This window comes from Rana temporaria, chromosome 6 (genome assembly GCF_905171775.1).
Source record: "Rana temporaria chromosome 6, aRanTem1.1, whole genome shotgun sequence".
Taxonomy (NCBI): domain Eukaryota; kingdom Metazoa; phylum Chordata; class Amphibia; order Anura; family Ranidae; genus Rana; species Rana temporaria.
In genome coordinates, this window is record NC_053494.1 from 167,848,650 (window position 1) to 167,875,021 (window position 26,372).

Here is a 26,372-nt window from a genome sequence, read left to right on the forward strand (position 1 = left end):
TAAATGTTCCTTATTTATAAAAAGGGAATACACTACAATCCACAGCAAAAAGAAAAACGGGAGACACAACTGACGTTTCGCACTGATACTCTGTGCTTACTCATAGCTCAACGTACATTGTTTGTATTTAGCAAAATTCTTCTCAGCCTTCCACTCTGAGGATGCTGTTATAGAACAAACAGCCAAATCCCTATACTAGGCGCCTGTGTTGGGCGCATGCTCACAATCAGCAGAGTTTAAAGTCCATCCAAAGAATAGACTGGACACCAAGATGATCACAATGATATTATCATGGTCAGAGGTCAGGGATGGAGATCAGTAGCTGTAGCAATAAATTACTCAAAAGATAAAAAAAAACAGACCAACCCTTTGGTCAAAAAAGCCAATTTAAGTAAATGACGCATCTAGTTAAGAAATAAAAACCTTATGCTTTATTAATCAACCCATTAAAAGCATGAACATGTTAAAATTTTGCCCAAGAGTGTACTAACACACTGGTACCATCCATGCCTCCCAAAATAGTTTTCATCATACATATAATAGAAGTGTGAAAATTTGTAGAAGAGCTTGGTAAAAAGTCCACTGGTCAATGCACAATCTGTATAAATATCCAGATCATAAAGTTATTTTAAAAGCTTGCATAGATGTGAATATATGACCCAGCCTACTAATACAAAAACTTGCCAAATGGATATGAACAAAGGCCTAACCGTTCACTGATATCTTCACAAACAAAAAAACATATAAGGGTCTGAGGAGCTATGGCTTCATAGCCACAACCACCAACTGATGCACCTTATGCATTGAAGGTAACCGTAGACCTGTATATCATCGGTGCCCATCAGTGCAGCCTCATCAGCGTACATCAATGATGGAGAAAAATTACTCGTTTGCAAAATATAAAATAGTTTTGTATTTTTTTTTTATTCAGTCTTTTTTCTTTTTTTTAACAAAAAATAAAAACCGCATAGGTACCACCAAAAGAAAGCTATATTTGTGGGGAAAATTTGGGTACAGTCTTGTATGCCCGCGCAATTGTCATTCAAAGAGTGAGAGCGCTGAAAGCTGAAAATTGGTCTGGGCAGGAGGGGGGTTTAAGTGCCCAGTAAGCAAGTGGTTAAGTGATGTTGTGTTAAGTTTCTTATAGCAAAAGGAACAGTGATTTCTGATATTGCTGTTTTTGCTTGATTAAAGGTCATATGTCTGAGCCAGTCAGACTTAAAGTGGACCTGAACTCAAAAAAAGTAAAGATTTTATATCTTATAAGGAACATAAATGATAATTGTGCCAAAGCAAATCTTTTTTGAAAAATCTCCCAATTTCTCTTGAGCATAGCAGGATTGGTTGCAAGAGTATTTTTTTTTTTTTGGTACACCCTGAGCAGTCTGCTAAGGAGAGATGGAAACCTTCTGGGATGGCCATAGGTATGGACTATGGTTCTATTAGAGAGTTGGCAACATAGCTGTGTGCACTCTGAAGTTGAGATGGTAACTTTATTCACACCAGTGGCTATAATTATATATTTTTTATGAATGAGAAATTGGCATTATATACCAGAAGCAAGCAGCATACAGTGCAAAATAAGGTGACTTAATGCACCACATTTCACGACTTAGGTGGGTTCTGGTGTAATGTTCAATGAATATTGGGCAAAATTGGAAAAGGCGAATTTCCTTTTTTTAATTTCTAAGTTTTATTAAAGTCTTTGCAAATTAAAAAATATATTTACAAAGCTTTAAAAATAATACATTGATCTACCTTCTGGTGCCTTGTACTTTAAGTCATGAGATGATATTAAAATTAATGAGAGAGCAGCATGGAATGTTCAGAAATGTTGTGTAGTAAATAATGGATCTACCGTATATATACAGCATATTAGGCAATCGGCTACTGTGTGAGCAGATTCAGAGAATAGTAAATTTAAACTTTAAGCTAGCTCCATGTTAAATAACTACTAATGGCATTCACAAATATGAGGGGCGGCCTGAAAGTTTAATTATTTTTGTCTTAGTATCTAGATTCACTCACATTTCTCATTTTAATAACTTCAACCACAACTTGTTTTTATTCCCTTTGGTTGTCATAGAGACAAGAAAATGGAGGTGATTTGTGTCCATGGCTTACTTTTTGAAAATTGCAGAAACAAGCATGCACACCATACATGTTTTGAACAGAAAAAGCATTTTATACACAGCCAATAGTTTTTTCCTTTTCATTGGATCAAGCTCCTACACTTTTCTTTCAGCTAAGCTATTTTATTGAGAAAAACAAACTAAGGGATGGAATTCCTTCACCATTTCCTTTAAAAAAACATCACTTTCAGAAACTTGGGATACTTCATTGCCACACAAAATTATATGTAGCACTATTCCCCGAGGAGCCTTTGGATTGATGGGTCCTTCTGTCTTGCCCCAGTTATGAACTGCTCAAAACTGACCTACAACTCACCAACATACACATTTTAAAGCAAACAATAGACTCTGCAGGAACAAAATATATACGTTAAGGCAGTAAAATAGCAGTGAATGACATAACACTAGTTCAGGTACAACATTTATATCACAAAAGGCCAAAGGTTTTATATATTTGACCTATCTATAAACAAGAGAAGAGGCCCTATGTCGGCCACTACTGGCCAGTAGGGTCTTCAATACAGGCTGTCGGCATTGGGGCCCTGGAACTCCTATTGGAGTGCTTAAACTGGACGACAGCACAGTATAGTAAACTCAGGCAGCCTAGAAGCCTCAGACCACAAGTTATGGTTCAAGTCTGTCCTTTGAAGGCTATACAAGATGCCACAGGGGTCCCCTCTCATGCTAGCATCACCTGGATTCTCTGACCATCTTCACCTGGATTCTCTGACCATCTTCACCTGGATTCTCTGACCATCTTCACCTGGATTCTCTGACCATTTCCACCTGGAGTCAGCATTCTTAAGCCGGGTTCACACTGGTGTGAAAAATGCCATTGGGAGCCCATGTCGCATGACTTGTTAAAATCAATGTTTCCCTATGGGAGCCGTCTTAACTGGTCTGCGAAGTCGGAAAAGACCCCCGAAGTCGGAAGAAGACCCCCGGAGCTGCCTAATAAATTACTTTAAAAACCTGTCTAGTGTGTTTTTTTTAATTGACACTTTTTCCCCCCAGGTGAATGGGTAGGGGTACGATGAACCCCATACTCATTCACATTGGGTAAGGGGCTGGGCTCTGGGGGCCCCCTTATTAAAGGGGGGCTCCCGGATTCCGATAAGCCCCTCGCCCGCAGACCCTGACAACCACCTGCCAGGGTTGTCTGGAAGAGGCCCTTGTCATCAACATGGGGACTTGCTGGGCTGCGTGATCAGATAAGGGTCTGCTATGGATCTTGGGGGGACCCCCATGCTGTTTTTTCTGCGTAGGGGGTTCCCCTAAAAATCCATACCAGACCCAAGGGCCTGGTATGCTCTTGGAGGGGGGAACCCAAGCTGTTTTTTTATTTAAAATTTGGCTTGGCGTTCCCCCTCAAGATTCATACCAAACACAAGTCGAATCCAAAGTAAGACGGCTGTCGTGTTGTACCAGTGTAAACCCAGCCTCTCTCTCCAAAACTCTGGACGTTGCTTGGCAGCTCTGGACATTGTTCTTTGTGGCTCGTCATTATATTGATTTTTTGATGGGTGGATGTCAATCTGGAGGAGTGTATGTTCCCAGGTAGACTGTATCTGAATGCACCCAAGGTAATGGCCATGCATAGCTCCTGATTTCGAGGGACTGTCCCTCATTTGGCCCTCATTTTGGTCTGATCTGTATAATTGTATATAAAATGCATTTTTTATCTTTTAACCACTTCCCACCAGGCCTATAGCAGATTAACAGCTGGGAAGTGGTTTTGTTATCCTGACTGGGCGTTGTATGACATCCAGCAGGATAACATGCCTCTAATGAAGGCTCCTTACCATGTGATCTGCTGTGACCAATCACAGCTGATCATCGCATGAACCAGGAAGTGCCAGTAAACGACTTTCCTCAGTTTGCGCTGACCGAGAGATCCAATCGGCGGCTCTCCCTGTCAGAGGGAGGGGGGGGGGGTCTGTGCTGATTGGCACATCTGATGGGGGCTGTGCTGATAATCAGCTGCCAGTCAGTGCCCAATAGCTGCCAGTATGTGCCCCGTCAAATACACCAGTCAGTGCTCATAATGCCAATCGGTGCCCCATCAGTAATGCCTGTCAGTGCCCTCCAGATGCCAATCGGTATTGCCTGTCAGCTCCTCATCAGTGCCTATCGGTGCCCAAAAATTCTACATATCGGTGCCTCCTCATCAGTTCCCATAAGTGCAGCCACATCAGTGCCCGTCGGTGAAGGATCATTTTTTTTTTTTGTTATGCGGCGTACAGACGGTCATTTTTTTTGATGGAAAAAAACGACATTTTTTGTGAAGTAAAAAAACTACGTTTTTGAAACTTCATTTTCAAAAACGACGTTGCCTACACACCATCGTTTTTTCAAAATGCTCTAGCAAAGCGCAGTTACGTTCAGCACTCTTTTCCATTGAAGCTCGCTTCATAACTTGCTTCTGAGCATGCTCGGGTTTAAAAATATTGTTTTAAACGTCATTTTAGCCTACACACGGTCATTTTTTATGACACAAAAAACAACGTTTTGAAAAACGACACAAAAATTGAAGCATGCTTCAAATTTTTTTTTTGTCGTTTTTCACAAAACATAAAACGACGGTTTCCCCACACGGTCATTTTAATTGACGTTTTTAAAAACTTAGTTTTTTTTTATCACATAAAGTGATGGTGTGTACGTGGCATTATAACAAGCAAAGAATTATTTTTTTCGCAAATCGCCTTTCAGGACAACTTTGGAGAGAGCACAGCTCTGCCTTTTTTCCAGGAAACACATGCAGCCTTTTAATCCTCCTCTTCCACCATGGCTTCAGTTTTTGCGTTTCCTCTGCCATGGTGGAAGCGCATGCTGGAACCAGGGAGTTGCGCTCTCTCCAATGTTGGAGAATATAGGCTTACCTTTTTTCTTTGCTTGTTTAGTGACTATCCCAGCCCCCCCCCCCCACCCCACCTAAAGCGGGCGGTGTTCTGGAGTCCCCAGTCTCTCCAGCACAGGGGATGCAAAGGACCTACAGGAGGTGCGGCGTCTATGTACCCAGGATCCGCAGGCATGGCTCCGGTGGCCGGGCGGAGGCTGCTGTTGGTCAGCGGCGTGTCCCGCATGTCGGTTCCGGGTCCTGGCTGGTGGGTGACTTCATGCCCGGTGACGCAGCTTCCTGTGGGGGCATGGCGCTCATGGTTCCAAGCGCCTGGAAAGCAGAGACCAGGGGACAGGTCCTTTAACCGGCGCTTCCGGTTCCTGGCCTCGTGTATGACAGCAGAAACGGGGAGCATTTAAAAACCTGGGATTTTTTTTTTCTCAGCACCCCGCTGTGTTCTCTGCCAGGATGGAGAAGAGACTGACAGCAATGGCGGAAGCAGGCGCCGCAAGCATCAGTCAGGCCCAGGTAAGAGGAGTACAGTGGTACCTTTATTCTGATCCTTATGGGCTTATGTTTGGTTGTTTTGTTTGGTGGATACTCCCTGCAGGGAGCCTGTAGCTGCTTGGTCAGATGTTTACTTCATTCTGACCCTGCAATATGGAGGGGGTGGTTGCTATTGGTTACACTGCTAGGGACATTTTCCTTTTTTCGTCTGGTGGTGGTTTTAATGCACTTAAGGTCCCTGACACAATTCCACCCTTAAGTGAGTTTAATGTTTTTCTCGTTTCAGGAAAAAATGTTAGGAAAAGCTAAGCATTTAAACCCACCAAGCCAAAGGAAATGTCCCTCCTGGGTGAGTCAGATTCAGACGAATCTTTAAATTTCAATTCGATCAGCCATGGCAGTGTTGTGATTTCTCACGGCTTTGATCCCAGCTGTGCAGTGGGCCAGATTGCATTCCAGACCCCTCCAGATGAACATCTTACAAGTTTGGTCGCACCAGAAGTCTCTAGAAAAACGTTTCACGCTAACCTCAAATGTAAAACAGGCACTCTGATGGTGAAGGGATCCAAACAATCTGACAAAGGGTCTTTCCTGGGTCTTTCCTCTAGACCAACGTCTAACAGACGCAAGTTCTTGGGGTTGGAAAGCCCACCTGGATGGTCAAACCGCACAAGGGACTTGGTCCAAAGCGGAAGCAAGAAACTCATCACACTGGCGGGAACTAAAAGCCATCTTTCTGGGTCTCCTTGCTTTTCAACAAGCGGTAAAGGGACATCATGTACAGGTTCTTTTGGACAACCCGACCACAGTAGCTTACGTGCTCAAGCAAGAGGGAACCAGGAGCAGGGGCCTCCTGGAACTAGCCAGTTAACTATTGTCGGAGTTAAATGTGATCTCTTTATCAGCAGTCCATCTAAAGGGATCCCAGAATCTGCTAGCAGACCTGCTAAGCAGAAGTGTGGTAGAGGCAGAGTGGAGTCTGAACCAAGAGGTTTTCCCGATAATCTCCGAAACATAGGGGCAACCTCAAGTAGACCTGTTTGCCAGCCAGCAAAATTCGAAGGTTCGGAGCTTCTTCTCTCTCCACCGAGGGGACCAGGCTGTAGGCATAGATGCTTTAGCATGCCCATGGCATTACCAGCTGTGTTACGACTTATTCCCCTTTCCATTGATACCTTTTGGTCCTAAGGAAGTTCAAGGAAGAGAACACCAATATGATACTGGTCACTCCCTATTGGCCAAAAAGGCCTTGGTTTGCGACACTTCTAAATCTGGCAGCAAAGCCTCCATGGAAACTGCCGTCCAGGAAGGACCTACAAACCCGGGGTCTTTGAACCATCCAGAAGCAGACTGGCTACACCTAACTGCTTGGTTTCTGAGATAGACCTCCTAAAAGCCAAAGGACTGTCCGATAAACTAAACTAGTAAAGACCCTACTCTCTAGTAGAAAGGAGGTAACTATTGCCATTTACCTGAAGGTTTGGAGGAAGTTCAATTGTTGGTGTACGTCCAAAAGCTTAAAAGTCAAGAGTGTAATATCAGTCTTAGAATTTCTCCATGAAGGAATGGAAAAAGGATGTCAGCCAGCACCCTGAAAACTCAGGTGGCAGCTCTATCAGTTTACTTTGAAAAATCTCTGTCCAGAGAAACTTTAATTTCAAGATTTTTTAGGGCACTCGCATGAAATAGGCCGGTAGCCCTCAAAGTTTTTCCCAGTTGGGACTTGTCTATTGTTTTGCAGGGTCTCACGGGAGCCCTGTTTGAACCCTTACACGATACATCCTTAAAAAATGTAGTTCTTAAGACAATTTTTTTTAGTTGCCATTACATCGGCAAGGAGAGTCGGTGAGCTCCAGGCTCTGGCAGTTACTGAACCTTTTTTCTCTTTCGTTCATGGATGGACACAGCCTTAATCTTGACATAGTGGGATAGCCTATCTTTAGGAGTGACTAGGCAGAAAGTGTTCACAACTTTAAAGCTGAAACGCCCCGCCAAGGGTGAGGTCCCACTGACTATATCCTCTCAGCCTGCACCAAGCAGTTCAGTTTTTTTTCTGCCTAGTCTAGGAGAAGACATGGCGCCCTTCAGGCCCAAGGCTTTGAGGCTTTTAGTTTGGGTTAATTTTTTGGATTTTTTATTTAAGTTTTTCCTGCGATCTTCGATCAACTGCCGACTGGGTGACAGGCTGGATCCCAGATCCTTGTATTCTTCCCAGTTTCGGCCATCGAGCGTGTGCCGACCATAGCTGCCCACTGGGTCGTCCACGACATGTCCGTCGCTCTACGGGTGGCCGGTGAGCTATTCGGTTCAGCGCTTGCATCGGACCGGTCTACAGGGCCGAGTCGCAGTAGCCTGGCCGACAGCCACCTCCATTACAATGCAGTAGATGTGCTGTCCAGGATGCTTCCAGCATAAACCCACAGGAAGGGTAATTGGCTACTACCTTGCTTTAGCAAGAAGATACAGCTGGGCATCCTTGGAGAGGCGAGTAAAGGGCCTTCTCCCCCTTCTCCCCTCTCCCCCATCCCCATCCTCCTCCTAGGCTCTCTGAGCTAGCTGCTGGGCAGGAGTTCCTCTGGGGAGCTTCACTTGGGGAATCATAAGTCACTAAATCAGTGTATAAAGCTGCATAAGAGATTTTGTTTACCTGTGTGTCCTGCTCCATGCTGTCGGCGGTCATGTTTGGTATATCCATGCTGTATTTACTTGCACAATGTATAAAGCTGCATAAGAGATAATGCTTTCCTTTGTGTCTTGCTCCATGCTGTTGGCGGCCATGTTTGGTGTGTCCATGCTGTATTTCTACTTACACAATGTAGAAAGCTGCATAAGAGATTCTGCTTTTCTGTGTGTCCTGCTCAATGCTGTCGGCGCCCATGTTGGTGTCCATACTGTATTTATTTTCTCACTGGCGCCCATCTTTTTGTAGGGAGAGCGTTCGCTGAGCTGGCAATTAATGCCCCTGAACCCAATTTATCGGTGGACGCTATGAAGCAATCCTAGATGCCTTCGTAGCCAAGGTGGAAGCAGCGCGTGGGAGAATGGGGGCTAGAAAGCGCCCCCTCCCCCCCGCCATCTGCTGAGGACAACTCAGATGCGTTGTTGGGTCCAGCTAGCACTCATGACCCTGGCCCTAAGGTATCTGAAGATGTGGACCAAGAACCCTCTTGAAGAGTTTCTTGAAAAGATGGACCTTGCCCCCGATAGTGGACCCTCCTGTGTCCAGATTAAATAAGCTCCACCATACCAGAGGAGGGGGCTCCCGCATTTAAAAACCTTGCGGACGAGAAGGCTGAGGCGATCACCCGCAACCTGTACACGGTAGTGTGTTTGACGGTATGCCCAACCATAGTTGGGGCCCTGGTGTCTGAGACACTCACGGAAGGGGCAAAGATGCTGCTCTATGGGTTACAAGCGTCAGGCTTCCTCAAACGAGGTAGCCCTAGCTGACCTACTAGTACAAGGCCTAAAACTTATTTGTGAATAAGCCTTGGACACTATTCCTCTGCTGGCCAGAGCTTCAGGTTAGGCGGTGGTGTTACGCCGTCTACTTTGGTTAAGATTTGGTCCACCAACCAATCTTCCAAGAAAGCCCTGATGGACTTGCCCTTTAAGGGCGACAGACTTTTTGGAACTTCCTTGGATGACATAATTAAAGATGCTACAGGTGGTAAGAGCACACTGCTCCCACAGTCCAAAAAGGGGAAGGAGCCACGCCGTAGGCAAGGGCCCTTCTTACCGCAAACAATTTAGTTTTCTCGTCCGCCCAGTACGGCAGGTAAAAGACCACAGGCCGATAAAGCACCTGCTCAGGGACTGAGACGTCCCTAGTTTCGCAAACTCAACAAACCTGCAGACAAAGCTACGTCCGCATGAAGGTTTGCCCCCACCCATCTCTTGGGTGGGGGGACGTCTTTGCGACCTGGTGGACATCTCAGGTCCCCGACTGGTGGGTTTGCAAAGTAGTGTCTAAAGGGTACAAGATAGAACTTCTATCTTGCCCCACCTAACAGATTTTTTTCCCTCCAACCGCAAGCTACAACCGACTCGTCGGGAAGCCCTATTTGGGGCAGTTCAAGACCTGCTGAAACACGGGGTGGTTATTCCTGTCCCAATACAGGATCGGTTTCAGGGGTTTTACTCCAATCTGTTCATAGTACCAAAGAAGGAGGGCGTTCGCCCAATTCTGGACCTCAGGCCCCTCAATAGCTTTGCGAAGGTACAAAGATTCCGTATGTAATTGGTTCGCTCTGTCGTCACTGCCCGCCAGCCGGGGGACTTTCTGGCATCCTTGGACATCAGGGATGCCTATTTACATGTCCCCATATGCACAAAGCAGCAGAGACTTCTGCGCTTTGCGGTCGGGGAAGACCACTATCAATTTGTGGCTCTCGCCTTTTGGCCTGGCATCGGCACCAAGGGTGTTCACCAGGGTGCTTGCCCTACTAAGACAACGTGGCATCGTTATCGTGGGCTACTTTGGACAACCTGCTTCTGAGGGCCGCTTCAGCCTCAGAATTAGAGTTGAGCGTGTCTATAACGGGTCAGACCCTCAGATACTTTGGGTGGCTACTGAACATTCAGAAGTCAGTAATGGTACCGACTCAACGCCTAGTATATTTGGGATTGATTCTGGACTCCTCAGAGGCAAAGGTTTTCTTCCCTGTGGAAAAGTTGCAGACCCTTCGGGCTGTGGTGCGGTAGTTGACATCCCAGAAGAGTCGTCACTCCGCTTTTGCATGCGAGTCCCGGGCCTCATGGTGGCCTCCTTCAAGGCGGTACCATAGGCGCAATCTCACACAAAGGAAAGGAAATTCTGTCCAGATAGGACAAGCGCCCATCATCCCTGGTTTATGAAATCAGGGTGAGCCACTTGGTCAGGGCCTCCCTTGTGTGGTGGCTGACCTCACCGGCACTTCTGTCCGGGAAGTCGTTCCTTCCTTATCACTGGATTGTCATCACGACGGACGCCAGCCTTACCGGTTGGGGGGGGGCAAGTCTGGGGGGGGGGTTCAGTCGACCCAAGATCACTGGTCTCCAGAGGATTCCCATTTGCCGATCAAGGGCCTGGAACTTCAGGTTGTGCCTCTCCACATGGTCTCAGATGCTATGAGGGCGTCCAGTCAGGATCCAGTCGGACAACGCCACAGCGGTGGCATATGTCAACCATAAAGGAGGAACAAGAAGCTCGGCTGCAGCATCAGAAGTCGCTCACATCCTAAGGTGGGCAGAAAGGAGCATATACCGGCCCTGTCGGCCATATACATTCCTGGTGTGGAAAACTGGCAGGCGGACTACCTGAGTCGCCAGATGCTGGACCAAGGAAAATGGTCTCTGCAGCCGGAGGTATTTCAGCTCTTTTGCCCAAGATGGGGCACGCCAGACGTAGATCTCCTGGTGTCTCGACTCAATCGGAAGGTATTGAGGTTTTTGGCCAGGTCAGGAGTCCCATGGGCGGACGCAACAGATGCGTTAGTGGTGCCGTGGAGTCAGTACCGGCTAATCTATGCCTTCCCTCCTCTAAAGCTCCTGCCTCTTCTGCTTCGCAGAGTGGAGGCAGAGGGGATTCCTATGATCCTAATTGCTCTGGATTGGCCTTGGCGCCCTTGGTACGCCGATCTAGTATACGCCACTTGTATAGTGTCCAGAGTCCTGCTGTTTTTACAGAGTGGGGTGGACCAAAAAGCTTGCTTTAAGCACAGTTAAGGGGCAGATATCTACCCTGGGTGTTTTCTCTCAGCGACCCCTTGCGACTCGCTCTCTAGTGAGAACATTTGTACAGGGGGTTCGGCATGTGGCCCCTCCGGTCCGTCCTCTACTACCTCCGTGGGGATTTGAATAGCAGACGCACCTTGGCGTCAACCGCTACGAGAGGACCTGCTGTCGCAAGGTCCTATAGGTCATTTTGCTTTACAGTCAATGGCTTAACACCATGACCTCTAGGTGCCTCTGAACCACTGTTTCAGAACATTAGGGAAGTTCCCTTGTTGACACTTTCTCAGAAAGTGGTCCTTTTGGTGGCTGTTATGTCAGTTAAGACGGGTTCTGAGCTGGCAGCCTTGGCATTATAGGCTGGACTTGCTGTCTGCTGCAGATCAAGCCTTCGGCAGGAAGACTGAGAGACCATTCCCTCTGCACAGAGCTCTGGGTTGTGCTTGTACATAGCCGATCAGCATTTCCTATTTGTGAATCATTGGCCGGGAGTTGCTGACAGGCTCCTGCTGTGTAAATCACTGCAGGTGATAAGCGGGGGGCGTGCAAGCATGGGCCCTAAACTCAGAAGTTGGCAGCGATGTACAGGTACGCCACTTTGCCTGGCTGCCCATCCACAATACAATTCCAGTGGGTAGTCCACAAGTGGTTAAACAGTATGTAATCACTAATACTCATAACAAGTAATCTGCCTAGCTTTATAATTTAAAGCTCAAAATAGAGTGACAAAAATGTGAGTACGACTAGGATAATGAAAGACCTGGGCACCCTGGGATAAAACAGGAAAATAAATACTGTGGTGTGCATAGCCTGCGACAGCGAAACAGTATGCATGGCCAGATTTTGCCTAACAGCGGGAGGGATTTAAAGGGGGCTCATTAAACAGAATGCGAGTCTAGTCACTATATTCATTTTACACATATAACAGTCCTTGTACCCACAAAATATTGCTAATTACTGTATCATAACTGAAAGCCTCAGACACAAATAAACCTCAGGACAAAGGATAATTTTTTTTATTTTTTATTAAATGTTTCCATTATATATACTTTTATGCATACAAAAAGGATATAATTTTGTCTGACCGAATCTACCCTAAAGAAAAGCTTTGCTTAAACCTGCAACTGTTGAGACAATGAACACCTTGCTCAGGACTATTTAATACACAACATAATGTAAAGAGTGCAGAGGTCAGGAGTAACTAACATACAAAATAACATATAGAGTTCAGCAGTCAGGAGAAACCCTCTGTTCACATCAAAGTCCCCTCTTATATAAAAAAAACCCCTATACATCAGGGTTCCAAGTGTCTCTCCTTACATTACAATTCCCAGTGTTCCCTCTTACATCAGATTCCATAGAGTTCAACCTTAAATCAGAGTCTCTCCAGCATTACCCCCTTACGTTGGGGTCTGCAGCGTTCCCTTCCCCTTTACGTTGGGGTCTGCAGCGTTCCCCTCCCCTTTATGTTGTGGTCTGCAGCGTTCCCCTTCCCTTTACGTTGGGATCTGCAGCGTTCCCCTTCCCTTTACGTTGGGGTCTGCAGCGTTCCCCTCCCCTTTACGTTGGGGTCTGCAGCGTTCCCCTCCCCTTTACATTGGGGTCTGCAGCGTTTGCCTCCCCTTTACGTCGGGGTCTGCAGCGTTCCCCTCCCCTTAACGTCGGGGTCTGCGGCGTTCCCTTCCCCTTTATGCTGGGGTCTGCAGCGTTCCCCTCCCCTTTACATCGGGGTCTGCGGCGTTCTCCTCCCCTTTACGTCGGGGTCTGCAGCGTTCCCCTCCCCTTTACGTCGGGGTCTGCAGCGTTCCCCTCCCCTTTACGTCGGGGTCTGCAGAGTTCCCCACCCCTTTACGTCTGGGTCCGCAGAGTTCCCCCCCTTTAGATCGAGGTCTGCAGGGTTTCCCCTTACAGTGGAAATTGGAGCCCTGCGGACCCTGATTTAAAGATAAACACTGGACTATGGTGTAAAGGGGAACTATAAGGTAAGGGGATCTCACCAGAGCCCCCCCCCCAACGTCAGAGTTTGCAGAGTTCCTCCTTGCATGAGAGTCTACAGAGTTTCCCCTTGCACAAAGGACTCAAGGCACTCTCATGTAAGGAGGGATTCTGGGAGCTCTGAGTTGAGGGGAGACGCAGTGTACGTAGACCCCCTTACATCAATGTTCCCCTTTACACCACAGACTTACCTTGGGGTCCTCACTCCCCCTTACATCAGTGTCCCTGCAAAGGGTGACTGACTGGCTGCCATTGCATTCCTGTGCAATTCATATGTGACTCAATGCGGTGCGATTTGAACCCATTCATTTTGAGACCTAGTTCACACTAGAACACGGTTTGGGAAGCCCATGATTTGTGCGTGTTTTCTGCACTGAATCCAAAACGCACTGCCCTTGTGATCTGCTACAGGTGTCAGTGCAATATTAATCACACCCCTAAATGCAGGTTGCAAAGGCCTGCCTGCATTGGATCGCACAATACAAAACTACCATGTGATCCTGTTGCAGTGCGTTAGCAAAAGAAATGCATGCACTGCTCTGGTGCTATGCAGTGCGACCTGAGCCCATTCAATGGCACCCAAAATGCCCATTCAAAATGAATGGGCTAAAATTGCACTGCAGTGAATTGCATGTGATTTTGATTCATGGGGGTCAATTCACTAAGCTTTACCGCATGTGATAAGGGTATTATGTTACTCATTTACATAAATGATTGTATGCTGTAAATTAAGTCCCCCCCAATCCTGCCCTCAACATAAGAGATAACCGTGGCCAGTGGTCAGGGCTGGACTGGGACAAAAATTTGGCCCTGGACTTCATCCAGACTGGCCCACTTTGACAGGTTTCTCCTGCGGTGGCCGGACAACTCCCGCACCCTCCCCCCCGGCCACTTTATTAGAGTAGAACGACTGGTACTGGTACTCTTTTATAGGCAGTACCAGTGGGGAAGCTAGACATTATTTCACCCGGGGCAAAGAATCAGTTTGGTGCCCCCCTTATGGGACCAGATTAGGCAGAAGTGAGAAACTCCCAGGCCATAGCTGTTGAGTCAGCTGTCTGTCCCCTCCCCCATGCTCCTCTGTCGTCCCCCCTGCTCGTCTGGTCCTCCCCCTGCTTCGTTGTTCCCCCCAGGTGAGCGCTGTGGGCAGGGAGAGGAGTTGAGCGCTGCAGGAAGGGAGAGACAGAGGAGTGGAGGGGGGTGGCGGTCCGCTGTCACTGAAGCCGGCCCACTGAGTCATCGGCCCACCGGGAAACTCTCAGTAGTCCCAATGGCCAGTCCATCCCTGTCAGTGGTTGTGCAGACAGGGGGCTAATCAGAATCTGGAAACCCCCTTTAAGAAGGGGGCTCCCATGTAAATGAGTATCGGGTACATTGTACTCCTACCCAGTCACCAAAAAGTGTCACAAAGCAATAAAAACACACAAAGTTTGACGATTCCTTTGTTAAAAAAAATAGTGTCCCCATCGTTGATCAAGCCATGCCTGCTGGACTCAAAAAATAATAAAATGATGCTCCTGCCTTTGCCAACTTTCTGGGTCAGGCGTGTTCGCAAGTCCATGTGCCTGTGCCCGCCAGGAAGCTAACACTCCGCAGCACTAATCACATTACTCAATGTCTCACTGCCTGTGATTAGCATTGTGGAGTGTCAGCTTCCTGGCAAGCGTGGGCACGGGCACGTGGATTTGCGAACACGCCTGAGCACATCCTTGAAGGGGTTGTAAAGGTTTGTTTTTTATTTTCTAAATAGGTTCCTTTAAGCTAATGCATTGTTGGTTCACTTACCTTTTTCCATCGATTTCCCTTCTAAATGTTTTTTCTTTGTCTGAATTTCTCACTTCCTGTTCCTCCTCAGTAAGCTGTTCTGGCTGACTAACCCCCAGCCAGAACGGCTCGAGTGATGGGGGCAAGCTTACTGAGGAGAAACAGGAAGTGAGAAATTTAGACAAAGAAAAGAAAACATTGAGAAGGGAAATTGAAGGAAAAGGTAAGTGAACCAACAATGCACTAGCTTAAAGGAACCTATTTAGAAAATAAAAAACAAACCTTTACAACCCCTTTAATTGTTAACCCCTTCCTTACCGGGCCATTGTAAAATGACGCCGGCAGGAACCCTCCCTCGATCCGGGTGGACGTCATATGACGTCCTTTGTTCCCGGCGATCTAGGGAGCGCGCGCGCGTGACCCGGCGGCCGTGGTTGCCGCCGGGCACACGCAATTTCAGGTGATCACGGCAGGAGTGTGGATCTGGGTGTGTAAACACCCAGATCCACCTCCTGTCAAAGGTAAGGAGACTGATGCTGTGTTCCCAGATTAGAGGAACACACATTGGTCTCCTCCCCTTGTGAGTCCCCTCCCCCCTACAGTTAGAATACACTTTAGGGAACATTTTAACCCCTTCAGTGCCCCCTAGCGTTAACCCCTTCCTTGCCAGTCACATTTACACAGTAATCTGTGCATATTTATAGCACTGATCGCTGTATAAATGTGAATGGTCCCAAAAACATGTCAAAAGTGTCCGATGTGTCAGCCGCAATGTCACGGTCACAATAAAAAAGATTGCAGATCGCCGCCATTTCTAGTAAATAAATGCCATAAATCTATCACCTATTTTGTAGACGCTATAACTTTTGCGCAAATCATTCAATATACGATTATTGCGATTTTTTTTTTCTTTTTTTACAAAAATATGTGAAAGAATACGTATCGGTCTAAATTGAGGAAAAAAATGTATTTTTTTTAAAAAAATTGAAATTTATTAAATAAAAAAGTAAAAAATATTGTGTTTTTAAAAAAAATTGTCGCTCTTCTTTTGTTTATAGCGCAAAAAATAAAAACCGCAGAGATGATCAAATACCACCAAACGAAAGCTCTATTTGTGGGGGAAAAAACATAAAAGATTTAATTTGGGTACAGTGTTGCATGACCGCGCAATTGTCATTCAAAATGCAACAGCGCTGAAAACTAAAAATTGGTCTGGGCAGGAAGGAGGTGAAAATGCCCTGTATGGAAGGGGTTAAGGATGCAGCGGCCAGCTTCCAGGCCTACTTCTTATCATCCAGCTCTTTGTCAAGAAACAGTGTGGAGTTCCCTGACCCCCAGGCTGTTTTTGACAAATTCCTGCCTGCTTCGCAACCATTATTAATGCAGTAAGTTACTGCATTAAATAATGTGCTAATTACAACTAAATCAAATACCGCACTTGGGGGTAGATTCAGAGAGAATCGCCTATCTTTAGGCGGGCGTAGCGTATCTCAGATACACTACGCCGCCGTAAGTTTGAGCAGCAAGTTGTGTATTCACATAGAACTTGCGCTGGCGCAGTGTAACTGGGCCGGCGTAAGCCCGCCTAATTCAAAATAGGCTAGTTGGAGGCGTGTACTATGTAAAATAGTAGTGACCCCACGTTTTTGACGAACGGAGCATGCGCCGTCAGTGGACGTATCCCAGTGCGCATGCTCCAAATGACGTTGGCAAATCGTCATTGCTTTCGGCGTGAACGTAAATTACGTCCAGCCCTATTCGCGAACGACTTACGCAAACGGCGTAAAAAAAATCAAAATTCGACGTGGGAACGACGTCCATGCTTAACATTGCGTACGCCTCATAGAAGCAGGAGCAACGTTGCGCCAGAAAAGCCTTATGCAAACGATGTAAAAAAAATCCGCCGGGCGCACGTACGTTTGTGAATCGGCGTATGTAGGTCATTTGCATATTCTACGCTGAAAACGACGGAAGCGCCACCTAGCGGCCAGCGTAAATATGCACCCTAAGATACGACGGTGTAAGAGACTTACGCCTGTCGGATCTTAGCCTAATTTCGGCGTATCTTGCTTTCTGAATATAGAAAGAAGATATGCCGGTGCAGCTTTGAATTTACGCGGCGTATCTATAGATACGCCGGCGTAAATTCTTACTGAATCCGGCCCTTGGTATTTTACGCAAAATTCTTAGTGGATTGAAATTTCAAAACCGATTTACCTCATGCGCTATTTTGCTGCATTTTAGGTGCCAGTACTTAATGTGGCGATTCATAGTGTAAAGCGGACTTAACGGGCTCAAATCGCACAAAAGTAGTTTTGGAAATGTACTGCAACCGGATTGGATGGTACTTTAGTACGATGTGATCTGGCACAAGCAAAAGCACGGTTTGTGTCCTGCATTTGGGGTGCCATTAATATTGCAAATCACAAGGGCAGTATGCTTTGAAGGTGGGTGTGGAAAACGCACAGGGATCGTGGGTTTCCTGCACCCCATTCTGCTGTGAACTGGGGCTGACCCTGTTTTAAAAACGTTGCCACATGGAACTGCACTGTGCCTGCGCCCCCGAAAACATGCCGTATAACAATTAATGGCCCCTGTCCCGTGCATCTACTAACAAGCAGCACGATTTGTCCGGGAATGTGTGCGATTTTCATGACCTGCACAAGTCTGACCCTAACCAACCCAGGGGTCAGAGACGGCAATAAAAACCTGACAGGTGTTCTAATCCCTCTCTATAAAAAAACAGCATTTTTAATTTTAGTTTTGCTTCATAAATAAAGCGGTGTCTGCGAGTAGTGCTCAGAATAGGAGTGTTAAATAAAGTTTTGTCCTGTATAAATAGGAGTGTTAAATGTGTGGAAGTGTGAAGTCAGCAATGTATAAATAAACTCCTAGTACAGCTCCTGGTGTGTTGTGACTGATGTGAGCATGCCTGTGTGCCACCCAGCACTATTCAGTAGCATTCTGCAATACGGCCAAGTGAGGAGAAAAAAAAAAAAAGATGGAGAAGAGCGTGACGCGCGCATTGTAATCAGCATCCTCGCGGGAGCGCGCACTGTCTACAGGAGATGCCAACATTCTGGTGGGTGAGTTATGCGCAGGCGCGGGGAAGTCTCGCGTCACCCGTAATTGGTGGAGACGCGAGACTTGCCGGCGCATGCGCGGTCCCGTATGGTGAGTCCCCGAGAGGTGCCGGTACTGAGTACCGTTGAGGACCGGCAGGGATAAAGCGCCGTGTGTATGTAGTGCTCGGTGCACCTATGCTCTTGTGGCTGGGCATCGATGTGAACGGTGGGTGCCGGGAGCTGAGCTCTCACTGACTATTGGGGGGGGAGTCTGAAGTTTGCATTTGACACTTTTTTTTTTTTTTTTCTTGCAAGATGGCAATGCACTGTGCTGGTGTAGTGGGTGAAATGTCCAGGGGCCCGGTGCTCGGGGGTCAGCCCCCCCCTGGGGTGCCCAGGACAATCTGTCACATTGACTGTGACCTGCACTGACTGGCAGGCTAGGCCATGCTTAAAGGGCTAGTACCCCTAATTACAGGTCTGCAGGTATACCCTCCTACACCGCAGTCTCCGCCCACTGCGATTCGCTGCCCATTGGCTACCGAAGTGCGATGCAGCGAATGGCTGTGATGGCAGAGATGGGCGGTGTACTCAGTTCATGGGATGGCTCAGAAAATGTCAGTTGGTGTCCTGCACTGCACAACTGTTTGTGTCTCTTTTGTCAGTTAGCGATCTCTCAGGATTCAAAATGATCTGTTTAGAATCTTACAATTTCTGCCTCATCTTGTTAAACTTTTAGGAACATTCCGATCCATCTGTCATCTTGTGTTTCTTCAGCACGTTAATGTTTGATGTATTTTCTTATTAGCATTGAATGTATGGTAAATGTTACTGAAGGATTCCATTACCGCGGCGGCCCCGGTGCCACAGTACCGCGGCTGCCCCGGGTGGATGTTTATCGAACAAAATCGTCTCAATTCACAAAGCTCTCACACACGAAGGATCTTTTGTTTTCACCATTTCACTGTCATTTGTAAATTTTGTATTCGACAGAAAAAAATTACTTTTATTTTTTGTTTTTTAGTGCTCGCTCCCACCAAATGTGCATGAAAATTGATGGGGAAACTGCGCAGATTTCACGTGCAGAGACATCCTCGGTTTTCATGAACGTCAGTTATGTGCCTTAGTCACACCAATGTGTCAGTTCGGTTTTTTTCACGTGCAAAAAACTGCATACAGATTCCTGCGCAGAAAAAAAAAAAGGAATATGTGTGGTGTGAACAGGGCATATAGAGAACCATTGTTTGTTTTTTGGTGCCCTTGCAGCACGTGTGCAGAAAAACTGACGTCTCTGCACCATGATGTGAACAAGGCCCTGAATAAGTATGACATCCTGGTGCGTCGGCTTTGGGAATCAAGTTGTAAGGTGCTTCCATGCAATACAGAGGTGTGAACAGAGTTCCTGCGCAAGGGATCGTTCACACCAGAAAGTGGTGCTGGAAACCTGCATTTCGTGTGCGTTTCCAGCACCGTGTGCGATCTGCCGCAGGTGTCAATACAATTCTAATGACATTCAAAGCGCAGATCACAAATGCAGTGCGTTTTGCCTGCACCACTGTGGTACCGTAGTATTGTGCAATCCAATGTAATGCAGGCACTGTTTTTGGTGGGATTCAGTTGCATAGGATTTGCAGAGGAATGTGAACCGGACTTTAAAGCGGTAGTAAACTGCATCAAAGAGAAAAAAAATTGGGCCTTGGGCAAATTAAAGTGGAACTTCCACGTATCTGTCTCCTCCAGTGCCACATTTGGCACCTTCTAGGGGGGGGAATGGATACCCGTTTTTGACAGGTACCCATTCCCCACTTCTGGAGACGGCGCCATCCCTCTGAGTTTTGGCCCTCCTTCTCCTTCCTCCACCGCAGGGCCAATTAGAAAGCGCAGCTTGCTTCATGCATGGGAACTCATGTAGGGAATTGGCTGTGAAGACAAAAGGCTTCTCTGACAGTTTCCCTTACCAGGAATGGAGGCGGCAGCACCCGACAGCCCATCCGAAATCGACTGGGGTGCCGACATCGCAGGAACCCTGAACAGGTAAGTGTCCTAATATTAAAAGTCAGCAGCTACATTATTTGTAACTGCTGACTTTTCATTTTTCGGGGGGGCTGCCGGAACACCTTTTCAGTCATAATGTGCGAGTATACATTGCATTCTCGCACATTATGACAGATTTAGCTGAAAATGAAGCCCTCCATCTTTTTTCCAGGTTCACAGGCTTCAGCTACCTGGCCGAGCTGGCAAAGATGTCACTACCGAGCATGCACACAGCAGTCTCTGCTTACGGCATGGCTGCATCTAAATAACTATCTACTAAACGGTGCACGTTTAGGAGATATTTACTGTACCTATAGGTAAGTTATTAGAGGCTTACCTGTAGGTAAAAATCACACATGGGAGCTTACTCCCACTTTAAAGTGGAGTTCCACCCAAAATTGGAACTTCCACTCTGGTGTCGCATTTGGCACCTTTCAGGGGGCAGGAGGGAGCAGATACCTGTGTAATACAGGTATTTGCTCCCACTTCCTGGCATAGATCACTGCAGTGACCTACACCACTTCCTGCTCCTACACCGTCCTCCCCCACTGTCTTCTGGGAGACACACAGGTCTCAGAAGACAGCAGGGACCAGTGAGGACGCTCAGCACGACTCGCACATGTGCAGTAGGGAACCAGGAAGTGAAGCCGCAAGGCTTCACTTCCTGATTCCCTCACTGAGGATGGCGGCGGGGGCAGCCGAGAGCCAAGCAACTAATCGTTTTCCGCTGCCGACATCGCGGGCGCCCTGGACAGGTAAGTGTCTATATATTAAAAGTCAGCAGCTGCAGTATTTGTAGCAGCTGGCTTTTAATATTTTTTTAGGCAGACCTCCGCTTTAAAATGTGTATAGTAATTATACACATTTGTGTGTACACACGCTTATAAATTATTTTTGCTTTTTGGCGTGTGGCATAAGCTCTTATAATACTGACCAACAGCATAGATTTTTTATTAATCTGTAAGCAGCACAAGTGTGTACATGCCTATTAAAAACAATGGTCTGCATTAAGATCCGTAGAAATAAAAATTGCATTTTTTAAGCATCAGTATGCAAGAGTTCTAAGGTGCACCACACATGTTACAATATGATTGTACAATCTGGTTTATGGTGGCCATACACGGTGCGATTAAAACTGAGAGATCGATGTCTGATGTAACGAAACAATCAAATTACACATTGAGTGAGCAAGACAAAATGGCATAAGGGACAACGTTTTTGTTAACCCAAATTGGTCGGTTGTGGTGGAGAAAAAAAAATGTGGGCCGCAGGCAAATTAAAGCAGAACTTCTGCTTATCTGTGTCCTCCCCCTCCTCCAGTGCCACATTTTGCACCTTTTAGGGTGGGAGTGGGTACCTGTTTTTGACAGGTACCCATTCCCCACTTCTGGAGACTGCGCTATCCCTCTGAGTTTTGATAATTTTACTGAATCAGTTTTTGTGCACTGTGTATGGCCACTATTCTATCTATCAGCAACTATGTAGTGCAAGATACAAATGGATTGGATAGATAGGGTAGATATCCTCATATTCCATTGTTTTTGGTAAAAATACATTTGGATTGTAACGTGTATGGTGGTCCTAAGAATGACATGTTTTTGGTGCAGTGTCGGCACAAAGGGAATGATGTGCTGTTCTTGCAGTAGATAGGAAATTAATCAAAATGTTGAATGACTTGTAAGTTTCTAGCCTGGTGACAGTGGATAAGCCGGTCATATTTTCCGTACCATTAATTGCTTTTCTCTTTAGTGTTACAGCAAACCATCCCAGGGGACTTCATTATGTACTGATGGTGTGCAGTACTCCAGATCAACCAATCAAATGCCAGCTTCCATTACAGAATTCTGCAAGCTGATTATGGATTTATTTTTTATGATCTTAAAAGCATATCTACAGCCACATATTTTTTTTACATTTTGGATGGAGAAGTGAATAGTTAAGACCCATGTCAGGTGTTCTTTTCCATCTTTGTTTCATTGTGGAGATTTTCCTTCATTTCCTGTCCTGTTGCCTCAAATGGAAGTGAGTGAAAATTCTACAAAGCGAAAATTTCCTTGCAAAAAAAATGTCCCCATTGGAAGATTTTGCCTCTATTCCTGTAGTGGTGGCAAATTTTTCCCATCACTTTCTTTCCCAGTGAAAATGATCATTGGTGCGGACAGAGAGGGTGAATCCTCCCTATCAGGGACAAAGACAGTGATGAGAGCTTGATAGGGGGTCTAACGTTTTCTTACTCTATCCAAAACTAGATGTAGTTTTAAAGAAACCTGTGACTGGAGAAATGCAGATGCTATAATTTGACGTCACCATTTTATATTTAACATTTTCCAGTGACTTTTTAATGCCAGCCGTAGACTGTTCAAATCTTGGCCGGTTCAGGAGTGACCGGCTGAGGTTCAAACCATGTATGGGCAGGCTGAATGTACCCAGGTTGATCAATCACCTTTCGGATTTTACATGCAATTATTGCCAATGGCTATCATAGCCACTAGCAATAATCACTGATTGTGTTGATGGGGGTGGGATTCCCCTGCAATCTGTGGTCGCAGGAAAGAAAAATGATCCATCGATGGCCAGCTTAACACTTTGACCTATCACGTATTGTATTGCTATCCAACTATTGCATCTGCTTGATCATGGGTCCTTACAATCGGCTATTGTTGTCAGTTGACATTTTTTTTTTTTATAATTAATGTAGAGTTGTTCCATGACTGGGGATTTTTGGTCATGCATTTGCAAAGAATCAATTTAGTTTTTTTTTTTTGTGAACGCCTAGAAAGGTCTACAATTTTAGCTGCCATCTGTCACATGATCTATCTCATATATTTGTTTCCTCATCATTTGATTAAATAATGAAACAAAATCCTAAAGCTTAAGCTACCTGACAGTGCCACAGTCTGATGTCTGTGTATTGTTTTTTGTAGGTGTCATGGATGAACTCCAAAGCTTGGACCCCAGACGGCAGGAGTTGCTGGAGGCCAGATTTACAGGAGGTGTCAGTGGCAGTACTGGAAGCACCGGAAGTTGTAGCGTTGGAGCAAAAGTGAGTGGAAGTTTTTATGTTGATGGTATTGCCCCAGTAGGCTACTTTCCTATAAGTATTTAGTTGAAGTAAGAAGATTGCTGCCTCTCCTGGCTGAAGGCAACAGGTGTACTGTAAGACTGACTGTTTTAGACAGCTGCACCCCAACTGTAGGCTTGACTTGCTGTGAAGGACTGAAATGATGATTCAAAGGATACATGGCATAAGAGAAACCCCCGCTTCCTGCTTTATGGAGCTAAAAGCACACCTGTCTCTATACATAACAGCCATTTTGAGATTAACTATTCAGGCCTCCACCTCCCTAGGGAGCAGTAATGACACTGCAGTATCATGTAATGGATTCTTCAGTGTCTGAACAAAAGGTAAATGTATCTGAAATGTTTATCTGTTGCACACAGTGAATGCATCCATTACAAATTGGGTGCCAATAACTGGCATAGTTATTAAAAAAATTGTAACTCATTTTTGGTGCTTCCTTTAAACACAGAAATTAAACAAGTAGTTCATGTTTAATTTACAATCCTCTAGATTGTTCTCCTAGCTCACTAAATTTATCTAACAGTATTGCCTTCCCAGATGCTTACTTGCCTCTTCATGGTAGCAGGCCTTCTCTAGCACTTGGGCCTTCTCTAGCACTGGTTATGTCTGTGTAGTAACTCCCCATAGACTTTAATGGGGCAGTAGTCCCAGCCCTAGAAATGCTAGTTATGGTCCCGTTCAAGCCTATGGGGAGTTACTACACAGGCTTAACCTGTACCTGAAATGATTTTGGCTCTAGGATAAAGACTGGATGATGCTTCTGCTGTTATTGAGAGGCATGTAGGCAAGTATATAGGTGGGGAAATTTTGGGTTAGGTTAGGGGTACCTGGCTGGGGGGGTGGGCTAGTGAGTTTTGGGCCCCTTTCACACGGGTGCCTCTGTGAAGCAGAATCCGCTTGCTCAATGGGGGATTTCTCCGCTGATCAGGCGGAAGACAGGTCCGTGTGTTATGCGGAGTGGACACGGACACAGTCCTGCACTCCTATATGAGGCAATCGGATGGAAATGGCAGATGGGGAATAGGTCCACCATCTGCCTGGATTTTGGCAGACCGGATCGGATGGCTGTGGGTATCGGTGGACAAGTGTCCGCTGACATCCACTGCTCCGTAGAAGAGACATGAGGGTCCGATCAAGTTCACCTAAAGAACTGACAGGTGGGCCTGATTGGCTGGCCTGTGTGAAAGGGGCCTTAGGTTAATTGGAACATAATCTTATTGCTCATACTACTGGATACCTGAGTGAATTTTCTGGCTCTGATAAAAACATAAGAAAACTGAAGCATGACATACATACAGGGATATACTAATAACTTAAGTATATGTTACTTGAGAACATACTTAAGGATATACTAATAACTTGAGTAAACGTGTTCCAGCTACTATAGTGGCTGCAAGAAAAGTGAAGCCTTGCTACAGTACATTGATGAGGCTTTTTACTTCATGTGGGGCTACTAAAGTGGCTGTGCCTGATGTAAAGGAATGCCCGTTCTAAGAGGTTTGTCGCACACCTTCACTGTTCTGTTCAGCAGCTGACAGCAAACAACCATATCCGGTACTTCTGAGTATAGGAAAACATGTGATTCATTGCCCCTTCCTCCCACATGACACCACTTGTGCTGTGCAGTCCATCTCTCTCAAATTGGGTGCTGGAGTCCCATCCTCAGCCCTATGTAAGCTTTCACATGCAACTTGGACCTTACGCAAAGCTTGTTTTCTTTTCTTGCCGAGGACGGAAAAGAGGTAGGTATTTGCAGCTGGCGGTGCTAGCATTAAACTGAACCTGTTGCTTTTCACTGCATGGGCAAAAAAGAACACATTCACTTTAAGCACAGTTTTATAGCACACCGATTCCAATGGCTGCCTGGAATTTCTCATTTATTATTTATTAAGTAATAAAGTTTAAATAAATACGCTAAATTTTTAGCTTGCAGTGGAACCACTCATGGGGATATATTTCAGCAAGATGAGCAGAGGATGGGATACCTGCCAATATTTATTCTCTCTGACAAGTACTGTCACAGCTTAAATCCATAAACTACCCATAGACGGGGAACAGAATATGTCCAGTTTATGGCTGGATCAGGTGACACAATATGGTTTTGAGCAAAACCCATATATTATCTACCCTCAAAGGGGCAACAGTCAATCAGGCATTTTCGAAGAACCTGATCTGAATGATTGGGTTTGCAATCAATCCCTGTGTTTTTTTTTTATTTTGTTTTTAAACAGGATCTACTAATCTTCGTGCCCCGGGAAGTCTGTATCCATCTTCACACCAGAATTCTGTTGAGTGTACATGGCTTTGGGTGCATTGCTTTCCCTATAGGGAAAGGGAAAACATTGCTAAAGATGGGTATACACTAGTAGATTTTCAAACCAAAAATTGTACAAAAAGTTTTAGAACATTTGAATGTAATTTCAATGATCTTGTTTGCCTTTGGCATTCGATTTTTGGAATGAATGGACTTTTCGTAACAAAAACTACATACACTGATAGAAATTCTTTCATTTGAGAAATATTTTTCATCCTGCTCCTACACATTTTTTCGTCCCTGTGGTTGAAATCAAACATTGAATGGAACGCGCTAAAGATTAGAAAAACAAATCTATTTTCTTACAATGAAAAATGTTAAATACAATTCTGCTAGTATACAACCCAGATTAAATCCTGGTACACGCTGTTTTTTTTTTTTTTTGTTACTATGTTGAAGGAAAAAATACTGACAGCTCCGGTCGGAGCCACTTTACGAACGATCCAACATTGGTACCGCGATCTCCCCCACAGAGCCATTGTGTTAAATTTCATTGGCTTAGAGCGCTGATCGGAAGCGGTCAGCTGATGGTTTTCCAGCATGCTCACCTGACAGAAGCCAGCCAAATGGGCTAAATGTCGGACATTTTTTATTGAACGGGACGGTGTCTCCCGACATTTGGCTCTTGTGTACTAGGCATACGTGTTGGTGGGTGGGTCAAGGGAGAGGTGAGTATAAGGGGGTTGAGGGTTGGGCTTTAAAGAGACTCTGGCACTTTGCTCATTGGTTCTATTTATGCAAGCTTGAAAAAACATGAGCATAACTATTTTCAAGAACACAAAGATACCAGAATTCCAGTTGAAATGTTCATCTTCTACAAATCTCTGCTACATTTGTTATTGGGAGGGTTATAGCTAGACTCACAGAGGAGCAAAACTTGCCTGCCAGATTGACATTCCTCCTCTGCATTTTCTACCCAGCTTCTTGC

The 26,372-nt window shown here is 45.7% G+C and overlaps 1 protein-coding gene across 4 annotated transcripts in view; it reads left to right on the plus strand.

Annotated features, from left to right (window-relative positions):
- TLK1 (tousled like kinase 1) overlaps positions 1–26,372 on the plus strand; it is a 351,587-nt gene that overhangs the window by 211,887 nt on the left and 113,328 nt on the right. For 3 of the 4 annotated variants that reach the window (XM_040357767.1, XM_040357768.1, XM_040357766.1), the window contains one exon: positions 22,973–23,091. In XM_040357767.1, coding sequence (XP_040213701.1) covers positions 22,973–23,091 — 119 coding nt within the window. Of the gene's footprint in view, positions 1–18,089; positions 18,241–22,972; positions 23,092–26,372 lie in introns of those variants that run through there. The other variant, XM_040357769.1, reaches the window with a different exon arrangement.